The following is a 12,644-nucleotide window of genomic DNA, read 5'->3' as shown; positions in this document are numbered from 1 at the left end:
ATTGGGGAAAACGAAGTTCAGACCCTGTGCATTGTACACTGTTGACTGTTTTCACCATGGGCGTCAATCGGTGGGGGACGGGAGGGACAAGTCCCCCTCACTTTTTAAAGTGGGGGGGGGGGGGGGGGGTGTGATGATATCATATCGTTTGTCCCCCCCCCAACTTTATTCATCCCCGAATAAAAATTGTAGCGTACCTTTGATTCTATACTCAGGATAGCTGATTCAATGACTCCAAACTCGAAAATGTGTCCATGATGATCTTTTGCTCACAAAAATTGGTTAAAGTGGTCAGAAATTGCATCAGATCGCACAACAGAGCGTCTAGAATCCAAAATGTTCCCGAACCCCACGCTGTTAGGGCTCCGGGCTCGCATTACTTCTGATCACACCCCCCCCTCCCACCCCACTTTTGAGAAGCGATTGATGACCTTGGTTTTCACCACAGTCAATCCTCAAAGCAAAACAGTCCATGCCCATGGTGTATTACTCCAATGTTATGAATCATGCTTGGACTGCACACAGACAAAACTAATGGTACTCAATCAAGGTCTCGGGTTGTTCATGTGATGGCCATGACCAACTAACATAGCAATGTCACTGGATTCAGACATTCAAGCTGTCTACAAGTTTGAGAGATCATGCAACTCTTTCAGGTATTTGTCTGATCCTTCTTAAAACTTTTTTGCAAAACAACTTGTTAGTCCAAGGTTTCCTAACCTTTTAAGTTTTTTTTCATTTCGAGTGCCATTATAGAAGTAAATAAAACCAAAGAAAGAGTGAAGTAAAGATTGGACTATGGTTCAATCTTTGTAACTGCTGCCCTATTGTAACTTGTCATCCACAGAAATTAGAGTTCACTTCTAAAACAACTCTGACAGCATGTAATAACATGCATTTCCTTGACATTTCTTTTTAAAGTATGCCTCCCTCACTAGGATGGTACATATCTGGATGAGTTTGCAGTGACCTTCATCAATAATATGCAGCTATTTTGCAAACCCTACTCTTTTTTTTATTAGCATGCCCTACCCCCTGCAGAGGGAACAGCCAAGATCAAAAGCTCAAGGTTACACCCCTGAAATAGTAATGGCCTAGTAAATATTAACGTCTTGTAGTTGACAATCAACCTGGGCATTGGAAACCTGAAGAAAATATTTACCAAACACATTAACATGTTCTTTCTTTCCTCGTAGTATTTATCTAGTCTCATTATTATGTAATATCTTTGACCCCTGTTGTGTGTTTGTTTGTCAGTCCATCCTTGATTATTGTTTGTGTATCGTTTGTACTCATCCATTGGTTTGTTGGTCTTTCTTTAATTTCTTTGAAATTATCAGAATTATTTTTCAGTTTTGCATTTATGTAAGGCATGCCCCTATAAGGCTTTGTATAATCATGCCTCCATCTTAACATAATAACCTATTGTTCTCATGGTTCTTTTACCTTGGTTTAGATGGAAATTAATGTCATTGAATTGAATCGAATTGAACAGAACAATAACATTCATTTGAACACCTCATAGATAAAAAGCATGCTCACTTTAAGAGGTGAGGAAACTAGGAACAAAAAACAACAGAAGTGAAAGGGATTACAATCAGCAGCGTAGTGGGGGGGGGGGGGGGGGGGACGACTGTGGGCTTGGGGGCAGCATGCCCCCCCCCCCCAATAAAATGTTGCGCCCCCCTGTGGCCAGGTACGGAGGTCGGGTGTCCGGTGAAGAAAACCTGTCTACCTTTCAGCACAGATGAATGTTGTTGGCGCCCCTCCCCCATGCCCCCCCCCCTCCCCTAGGATGAGAACCCTGGCTATGCTGCTGATTACGATACTGGAGTGATTTTGGGCTGGAAGGCTCTACTGTTCAAACACCAGTACTCTAAGTTTAATTCACTCAAACATGTCAAAGGATTAAAATGAAAGTGACATGAATAACGAAGGATATCAAGTAGTAGCATGGCAACTGTTGCCACAGTAACTCTTTTCGGCAGAAAGTAGTCTCGTTTCAATGGTGGACATAAAAAAAGTGGCCACTCTTTAAGAACTCTTTCAAAGAGTATCTTATTTCCCAATATGTTGCATAGTTTGGTTGTTTTCCTTTGGTTTGTTCTCCAGTGTTGTCACCTCTCTTGCAGTTTTACGGGTTTTTTTTCCAGTCATTTTTCTTAATTTATTTCTGGTCAGATCATTTTGTCCTCTTGTTTATGTTTGTCTTTGACTTATAATTAACTAACTATTTGATTATTTCATGTCTTTGTTTTCTCTTCTAAAGGCACTCCGCTACAAGCCTTGGCTTATTAGGATTGTGCCTCCAGAATATTGTATTTTGCTTTCTGTTATGTTATTGTTTCAGTATGGAAATAAATGTAATATTGAATTGAACTCTTACCTTAACTCTGGATAAACATTGTCTAGATACCAGCTGAAGGGCTTGCATTGTAATTTTTCCCGCAGTTCTACTCGAGACTTTATACTGTGAACAGAAAGAGAAACATCTTGTAATTAAAAAAAACCTGTTTACAATAACTATTCACACAGATACTCTGAAACAAGTTTTCGAAGCAGGGACTTTAAAAAAAAATTCATTGGTCTTTATTGCACTTTTATCTTGTATTTTGTGTGGAAACACAAAAAAAGTGTCAATGCAAATTCAAAAAAATGCAAAAACTAATGCATGTCATCCACACTTCCTCCATCAGTTCAAAAGCAGATTTCCTAGTTCCAACAGTTTTGTTAAAAAGAAAACAAAATAGACCAATACTTGGTTGGCAAACTTGAAGGTAATATATTATATCTGCAATCATCAAAAAACAAAAGCACCAAATTATTATGAAATGCCTTACTGGACTGTACGTGAATAACAGTCTATAAAAGCATCCTATGAAATTATGGCACCTGGTGTGCTGTCATTTCCAAGAAAAGTGGAATTTTCATACCGGCTGACCATCATTCGAAAAATATGACTTTTTTTCAAATACTGTCCCCAATTTACCAAATTTGAAACCACATTTTGTTTGCAACCGATTACACATCCATGAACGGGTGCAAGCCAGCTACATGTAGTCTGGTTCCCTGACCTGACAATTCCCTGACGTCTATAAATTGCTCCATTTCGTCTAAAGTAGGGTCGGGGACCCATACTACAAGAACAGCATTTTCTTTCTTGCTTTTTCCAGCATTTATGAACACGAAACTTTTAAACAGGTCAGTGTAACTATATCTTATATAAAATACTAGCCCCCAAATCCATCCATTTCTCAAAATTACAGCAAAAACAAATGTTGTTTAAATACCTTTAACAAAACTCTACAATTACACACAAGCCATTGACTTCTAAATGAGAAAAATGGCAAATCAAAATGCGGACGGGCGGTCTGTTATTTGGGTGTTATTCTAACCCAATATTTCTGACGGCACTCGACATATCCACGTACAAGTTCAAAGGTCGTGGAAAAATGATGGACTCCCTGCCAGTTCTCCAGCAGACAACTTCATAAAAAAAACTGACTCGGATAGGTGCAGTGTCCTATCCTAGCCTTGATAATATACTGCTGGGGTTATTTTGAAGTCAATTTATCGGGGGCTATTTTTGAAGTCGAACCGCAAGCGCCGCATATCTGGAGTTGGCAGACTGTGAGATCATTGGATTGTTTGTGGGGAAAATTTAAGCCACTGTGAGTGGTCTGGGAAGCCGACCACAAATTGAAAATTTAAAAAAAATTCATAATACCACTATTTTTCTGAGCAATTTCTGAAATAGCAATGAAGCAATGGTTTAGGAGGCTGATCAGATATAAGTCTCATCTTTCAATCAATTTATAAACATTTTTCCCTAAAATAATTTACATTTGATTTATACGGATAGTCAAAGTCTCCAGACGATAAGCAGAGCATTTTAGGCCCTCCCATCCGAAACGCTGAGTACTGTATCACCCGGTTCTTTTCAGAACCTCAACAACTCACAACAGACATCTGTCACACGCTGCATCTGTAAACTTACTCTTATAAACCATTAACTGTTGTGTAGACAATTTGCTGTTGGTTGAAATCTGCTTTATGTGTACAGTATGCACATGTACACATTTTATGAAAAAATTGTAAACGCAGAGATTGTTCAGTTCCATCAATCGTGACTTGTTACTTATCCAAATTATAACTCAGCTGGGTTTTTTTTTGCAGTTCATTATTAAAGGACCTTGGCTTCTAAAAGGTCTGTCAATTAATTTTTTTTGGATAACCAAGGAGTGTGTGACCTCAAATGTCAAATTTTACATTATTGCAAATTTAATTGGTAATTAAATTAGAAATGCAACTGAAAACATTCATTGGTAAGCTTAAGGCCAAATTGACATTTTTGAGTAGAAATATGCAAGGTACATGTATGTTGAATTCCAAGCCTGATATTACCTTGACTAGGACTAACACTTAAAGAATTTCCGTTAATTCGGTCCCCTTTTTTGGGGGGGGGGGGGGGAGGACGAAGCCTCTTGAATCTCTTACCTGTGACCATGGCAAAATTCCAATGGGTAGCTGAGCAGAAAATACTGCTTAACAAATTTGTTTTTAAGCATAAGAAAAGGCCAGTACCAGTCAAGAGCAATATGCAGCACATAGGATATTGGCTGGTAACCCAATTTTGCTTACTGCTTAGCAGTATCTTCTGTGCTTAGCAACAATTTGTGTTTTGTAACTCCATGAGATTGCAATCAGACATTACCAATATACATTGTATCCCCAATCAAACTATTTTATGTTTATGCAATACATAATGTCAACAGGTTCCTTCTTTCTCTTTAAAAGCATAATTATTTTTTGCCAAATCTCATACAACTAAGCATGAGCTTTTGCTGGGACGGTTACATGAATATATATTGAAACAGGCTTACTTATTGAATGGAATCAATTCTTCCTATTTTGTACTGAGACAAAGCAACATGACATTTGCGGGAAGAAAATAGCACAATTGCTGTAAGTAATATCCCATAAGCAATCAAAATGAAACACATGAAACTGATCCTGTCAGCTTCAATAAACTTGACACAAAGCAAGGTCCCCACGTTTCAATCAAATCCAACATATGTCCCTGTGGTGCGGCCCAACTAGGAATCGCCCAGATGCAATCAAATTACATGTACTTTTGGAGTCGCCAGAAGAGGTCACTACACTTTTTCTTTTGAATGATTCGTCAGGAGTCAAAAGCTTGTGGTGCAACTGGTACTCTGCAGGGTACCGGTCTCTGCTCAAAATACACACAATGCTCAGTGGATCTCAGAGTTTTTTTGTGTGAGTATGAATGCGTGCACGACAAGATGTGTGGACCAATCAAGCCACTAAGGTGTGGACAATCTTAGGCTGGTACGGTCTGAAGGTGTGTGAGAAAAAGTGTGGGCTTGGGGGAGCCCTTTCGAAGTGGTGCGGCCAGAGGCAGCTGGTGGTTGAGAATCGAAGTGTTGAAAAGAACACTTCTGGGGTTCAAATCAATACTCGAAAGCCGCGTTTCCTTAGCTACCTCCAAACAACTTCTGGTTTGTAGCATCCAATAATTAAAAATAAAATGGAAGAAAAGTAAAAAAAAACATTGGCAATGGATAGGTGTTCTTTCTTTTGCAAAAGGTCACGTTGGTAGTGAAAACTGTTAGATGGACACTAACGAAAAGGGAATGAGTTGACTACAGCCATTTAAAACACTAATACTTGCACGTCTTCTCTGGTTTATTTATTTTTAACAAAATGCCTTTTGGGGGGGGGGTGTCATGGCCCCTGTTGCACCCCTACTCTCTCCCCCCTCCCCACCCCTTCTGCCCCTCCAGACCGTCAACGAAATTGAGGCTTGTTTTGAGCAGCCTTGCTGCTGGAGCAAAATCTTCTACCTCAGTTTCAAAAATAATAAGTTTTTAGAAATGATACAGGAAATCTTCAAAGACTTGATCACATATCCAAAAGGAAAAAAAAATGAAGGGACTTAATCACATTAAAACAAATAAAAACTGAAGGAAAAGTCAGTTGGCCACAAAGAGGCTGCGAGTTTAACAACATCCTGCAACAGATTTAATAGACGCTGACCAGAATAATGAATAAGACAGCTCAGATTTATCAGAAATCAAATTAGTTTCTGCAATGCATTTTCCCCCCAATAATGGCTAGTTTCCTTTTCCGACCAAGAATTTGAATGAAAGGCTTGCGTCTCTGACATATATAGGCCCTAGTCCCTTTATTTTATTTTCCCTGTTGGGGGGGGGGGGGGGGAATGATTCAAGAGATCGGAACTTTCTTAAATGTCAAAAGACTTTTTTTGTCATGGAAAGCTCCTTAATAGGCTCTGAGAAATCCTAAAACCCTTGGTGCTTCCGGGATTTGTCTGACAACGGGAAATCAAAAGATGAAAGAAGTGGAATGAAACGGAGGAGAAGAATACAATGTTACCTTCCATATGGCACGTTTCTGGCTGAAGGCACGGCGGCATAATAAAACTGTTTATATTCATCCATCCACACTTCTGCTGCTCGCTTTGTGTTCCTGGAACCAAACCAAACCACAAACAACCAAGTTGACAAAAGGTTTAAAAATGGAAACTAAAAATCTGTGAGAATTTACACAGTTTGTACGTCCACAATCTGCGTTACATTTATCAGAATGGTAAAAAGCCAACTCTGATATATGACTATATACATGTAGTCAGAAATTGCCATTTTGCAGAACAGTGGGGCAAAGCCACAATTTTAACAGGTGGTACTTTTTTCCCCTTTTTTCAGGCGAATCTCAATCCGCAAGTCCTGTTCTACTAGTTTTTTTGTTTTAATAACACATCTTTCAAATCTGTTCTCACCCTGTTTTATAGGTTGACTGTTGATTCACTATAATACAACGGTGGGATTTGTAAATGTCGTTTTCTCAGAAATTGTTTTTACGACTTCAATTTAGTTTAGACATTACTTTTACAACTTCAATTTAGTTTGCGGTCTATATTACTGAAACCCCAAATGTTATATCTCATCAGAAAGCTCTTGTTCTGTAGAATCCAGAAATAAAAATATCTCAATTCTTAAAAAAAAAATTTTATAGTCATTTTGTGGTGAAGGCTCACAAAACTATAATAGGCCTACATCTGCACTAGTATACAGGAAGTAAGGCCAAAAAAACCCCCATAATAGTTCTGCTTCCGGTTTATCTAGCCTATTTTGACAGCCCCTACCCTAACTTATTCTAGAAAAATGAGGGAAAAAACCTGAAAATCATCAGGCTTTACCCTTGACTGCACACAGAGACACCCCCATATGATCATACAAAAACAAAATTGCCTAAAAAAAATTATTATTTCCCTACCTACATGTACCTACCCTATTTTTAAATGCCATGTAATAGGAAGCAGAACTTTTTTTTTTCTTTGACCTAATTACAGTCCTGCACAAGTAAACCTGGCATTTTTGTAAAATTTAAATATATCAATAAGCTCTGACAGCCCTAGGAATGCAGTTCATACAGGGTGAGTAAAAAAAAAAAGCGAAACCCAAATGTCGGGACCATTGTTTTAGTGAAGTTCTGCATGTAGCACTTTCAACATCTAGGATATGAAAGCTCAATTCAAAAGCTTTCTTTAAGTACAAGAATCATTCAAATCACTTTTCGTTCATTGTTCTTTCAGCAAAACGAAAACAAATCACATAAGGATGTGTGTGAATTGTTTTCGTTTTGATGAAAGAACGCACACTTTTTGTGATCCGTGGACAGAACTTTAAAACGGTGGTTGTGTTCAAAACTCAGTACCTTAAAAAGTATGTGAGTGATTTGAATGATTCTTGAACTAAAAGAAAGCTTATGAATTGGGCTTTCATATCCTAGATTTTGAAAGTGCTACATGCAGAACTTCAATAAAACAATAGTCCCGACATTCAGGTTTCGGTTTTTTTTTTACTCACCCTGTATAGCACTCTGTCAGTTCAGGGCAGATCCTTGTTTATAACAATACATCAACTCCGCATCTATAAAACGTCACTTTGAAATAATTCTTTAAATGGTTCTAAACACCTTCTGGGATTTGAAGGTTCTCAAGAGCCTCAGGCTGTATTTATTTGCAAAGAGTAAACATACATGTACCTACACCTGTAGTTCACATTAATAGTATTAAGTTGCCCAACAACACATATGGTAAATGCATTGGCCTTGGCCTACAAAAAACATTGATTGCACAGGTTGTTTTGAGATATTTTTTTTTCCCACCTGGGAAATGGACAGGGTCACTGCACTAACGATCATGCAAGGTTCACAACCAAAGTCAGGGAACAAGTTTACAGCTAAAATTAAGGATAAGAAAACGTGAAGGCTTGTATTCAGCTTCAGTTTTCTTACGATGGACTTCCTTGATGATGTTATGAGTCAAACTGCAGAAGTTTGTTCCTTCGTAATATAGGGTAGTCCCAAAAAATCTTAACACTTTTTTCAGATGTAGATTTCTCAATATTGTGGAGACATGCTGAAATTGTTTTAAGCTATTCCTAAACTACAAGATCTTGGTGGCAACGAAAAGAAAGCCTAAATTAAGAAATGGTGGCCATTTACAGAAAAATGGTCAAAAACTAGTTTGTCCACATGTGTGTATGAGATAATATCATTGTTACTGCAGTTCTTTGTGCACGCATTACTATTGTTTTGACCATGTCTCATAGAATTGCATGTGGACAAACTGGTTTTTTGACCATTTTTCTGTGAATGGCCATCATTCCTTAATTCAAGCTTTTAATATTTTCAATGCCATTTTCACCGTACACTACCAAGATCTTGTAGTTTAGGAATATCTTAAAACAATTACAACATGTATTCCCAATTTTGAGAAATCGTCGTCTGAAAAAGTGAAACTTTTCTGGACACTCTGTAGAGCCACAGAGTAAACAAAAGATACACCTGGTTTGCTGCGAACAACATATATAGATACACACGGTGACAATTTCACTTTCAAATTAATTCAAGTTTAAATTATAAAAATTATTAAATTATAAACAGTGTTAATTTCCCTTAATTACAAATTTCATTTTCAACCTGAACATTACATGTATACTTCGATAAAACTATGTTCTTTAAAAGAACAATATTGTTTACTTGTAAACATATTGTTTACTAGTAAACTGTTCTGGCTGAATATAGCTGTTTGAATTGAAAAACAAAATTAAAAAAAAAATACTTTCAAAGAACAATATTGTTTACATGCAAACTTTTTTGGCTGAATAAAGCTGTGAATAAAAAAGAAAATCTGTTTGGAACTTAATTTTAAAATCAAGGACATTTCTCATTTTCTTGTTGATTTTACCTTGCAAAGACATTACCACTCCCTCCAGGGAAAGTGTAGGGATGCTGCTTTCGGAACACATGGCCCACACGACTACATGGAATGATTTCTAACGTGCCACCACACTGCCAGACCCGAAACGAGATTTCTGCTCGGAGGAAGAAAGGAGAAAAAAAGAGCAACTGAATACCGTAATTTGATTAGGATTATTACATTATCGTGGCGGTGATGTGATTATGCAGCCATTTGGAAGGAGATGAGGCACAAAGAAACAGATTGATATATTGTGTTTACATTTGAGAGAGTTTTCGTTTCAACACTTGGGGTTTTTTTTAGGTCAAGGGAAATGACCAGGAAACTGGCTCCTTAGCCATGATGATCAAGTCTGGGCCCGACACTGATGAGTGAATTGGAACAGGAAGCAGGTTTTTGCTCCATTAGAAAAAAGTTTACGCTTTAAAATCCAGTTAAGTAAAATACTTCCCTTCAAGGGTCTTGGAACATTTAATGAAATGAAACCCTTCATACGCTGTGTCTATTATTGATTAACATCTGGATTATTTTTAATGATTCAAGGCAATATCCATTAATGTTGAATATAATTCATAAATGCCTGGGATGCTTTACCAATTCCTATTGGTCGAGAGCCTATCATGTGGGAGGTTTTAAACTGCCAGCAGAACACCGCTGCATTCTGTGCCACATCGTGCAGTATGCATCCCGCGCCACATCGTGCAGTATGCATCCCGCACATGCCAATTCCATGACTTTTAGCACTACTCACGCGAGGTACGTATATACCATAGAGAAGGCCAGTGGGGTGTTTCACAAAACATATGAAATAACATTGTTGAACAAAATCGTTGGAAATTTGTGAATTTTTGACTTGTTTTGACTTGTTGACAAATAGATATTTATGTGTATGAAAACACGTGCTTGGCCAGTATAAAACAAATACGTTAAAACCGGCTAGGGGCCTGGACACAGATAAGACCCTTGCCTTCAGCTCGGGCTATTATCAGCAAACAGGCCCATACTTGTTTAAAGCCAGCCAAGCACATTTTTATTCCCTTAATCAATTAAAGATATCTTTGTGTACCCTGACATTTCAGCGGGAAACTTGAGGTATTAACAGAACTCAACCCATCAAACCCCAACGGCCTGTTTTGTTGGAATCTGTCAGGATGGGTACAGTACCCCTAAACTGACAGTCTTTTACACTGGGTTGACACACCTCCGGAATCAAAGTCAGAAATATGTGTGTGCAGTTTCCCATATGGTGTTGCAATTTGCCAGGATGGGTATGGTTCCTAGTAAATCATGCTAGGGATTTAATGTGACCTATGGCACCCCTCAAAAAAGAAATTTGTAATATACAAAAAAATCCTGCAACTACGGGTGAACATACAAACATGTATCCTTTTATTTAATCAACATTTGATAATATGAAGAAAAAAAATGAAGGCAGTGATGTCTCTAGGAAAATATAAAGTAGAACAAAACAAATTAAAAAAAATTAAAAACTCTGACAAAAAATATTTGACAGCAAGGATGCATGTTAACAAACAAACAGCCCAATAATCTCACAAACACACGAAAAACATCAAAATGCAGCATGAACTTGTAAGTATTTAGTTCCCTTCATGTACATATATAAATGAAACTTTTCAGCTCAGTGCTTGGATAATGTCGTATTGAAATGAATTCTTGAATTAAAGACAGGAACAATAACTCAGCTTGCAGAATGGTGATGAGCATAGACTAAAGTGGCGACAGCCATTTTCTGCGGTGGCACCAGGCTTGCGTGAGTCGCGCTCAGGTAAGTACGCAACGACTCCGGGCTCCTTCGACCAATACTTAAGTGCGCGTACGCCTCGTCTTTAAGAACACGTGCGGCATACACGCGTGGGCATGGCACCACCACAAAAATGGCTTCTACTTTTGTTCGGCGAATTTCAGTAAACCTAACAACAGGCAACCTTTTTGATGCTCTACAAAAGTTTTTGTCTAGACAGGCATTGAATAAACATATTGTATTACACAAGTATAGTCAGTTTGTCTCACATAAGGAAAGGTATGAATACAGAAACGAAATAATAAAACAACATATCAAAGCCGGTGCCGAAATGCGACGGGACTAGCAATATTCATGTCTGAACTTGTTATCTAACCCTAACATTGATTGAACTTTCAGCTAGCCAACAACCACTTTGAATTTGTTCATCTAAATTCAGGTTTATATGTTTTTGTTGCGACTTGTATGTACTGAAGCTTGTTTTCTTACACGTACTTGAAAATCTCTCGGGAAATTGAAACATGCTTTGAAGATGATTTTAAAGTCAAATTGGTTCACTTTGTTCTATATAACAGCTTTAAGTTTCATGAATATAGACCATATGACTTTCCTGTTTTTGTTTTTCATCTGAATAATATTTTCTGGTTTGAAAAGAAAAAATAATATTTTTGTACTATTATGGAAAACAGGAAGAAAGTTCCAAAAGTTCAAATCAGTAAAGCAAAAAACAAGAAATGTGCAATGTAAAACTGCTTTTAATTTAAATAACCTATTAGCCCAGATTTCCGCGCAGAACTAAATTATTCTGAAGATTTGAATTTATTACATGGGAAGTTGGACACTTGGGACAGTTAGAGGTGACCTCTTCAAAAGACAGGCTTTGGAAAGATTCCAGGATCTGGAAAATCTGTACACAAAAAGTTAACCTGTCTCAAACTAATTTAAAGTTGAACAAAGAAATTGACTGCAGTGGGGTCTGAACCTCTAACCAACCGTGCTATCCAGCCCTTGGCTGGTGGTTCCCAATTTTGTCAATGTCTTTGTTCAAGGGCAGCTTGTTAGACCCCATAAGGCCCACAAAAAAAAGTCTCCGGTTTCTGGTATGGAGCTTGCCCAAAAAGTGGTGCGGTGACGCGGCTTTTTTTTTTTTTTTTACCTGATTTTTTTGCTTCAAATGTCGGCTGATGACTGCAAATGTTGCCCAACTAAACTTAATGCAAATATATGGGAGTCCAGAGAGGCCACATAAAGCTTATTCTCGACCATAACCCAATCTAAAAAACACGTTAAAATTGTGCAGCAGCAGGATTCTAGTCAAACCAGTGAGTTTGGCGGTTTGAGACATCATCTTTCATTGAAAAAAAAACATTTTCATTTTGCCGATGCGCATGGCTATGGCGACGCGTGCGCATACCAGAAACCGGAGACTTTTTTGGGGGGCCTAAGCCCGGTATATGCCATGCAGCTAAAGTCACGATGCTAGCAATGTTTGCAATGTTGCAAACCTGGGAAATAGCAAACGGGAATCTGTCAGAGATGATACAGGTTTTTATTACAAATTTCAAAAAATCA

General features: G+C 37.9%; 1 protein-coding gene across 1 annotated transcript in view; it reads right to left on the bottom strand.

Moving 5' to 3' along the window:
- LOC119744582 (polypeptide N-acetylgalactosaminyltransferase 2-like) overlaps nucleotides 1-12,644 on the bottom strand; it is a 92,188-nt gene that overhangs the window by 14,194 nt on the left and 65,350 nt on the right. The window contains exons 9-11 of the mRNA XM_038220578.1: nucleotides 9,299-9,425; nucleotides 6,421-6,513; nucleotides 2,387-2,470 (exon numbers count right to left, since the gene is read on the bottom strand). Coding sequence (XP_038076506.1) covers nucleotides 2,387-2,470; nucleotides 6,421-6,513; nucleotides 9,299-9,425 — 304 coding nt within the window. The remainder of the gene's footprint in view (nucleotides 1-2,386; nucleotides 2,471-6,420; nucleotides 6,514-9,298; nucleotides 9,426-12,644) is intronic.

This window comes from Patiria miniata, unplaced genomic scaffold (genome assembly GCF_015706575.1).
Source record: "Patiria miniata isolate m_02_andy unplaced genomic scaffold, ASM1570657v1 HiC_scaffold_7, whole genome shotgun sequence".
Lineage (NCBI taxonomy): Eukaryota > Metazoa > Echinodermata > Asteroidea > Valvatida > Asterinidae > Patiria > Patiria miniata.
The sequence above is the reverse complement of the archived record's forward strand: the minus strand, read 5'-3'. Positions and strand labels throughout refer to the sequence as shown.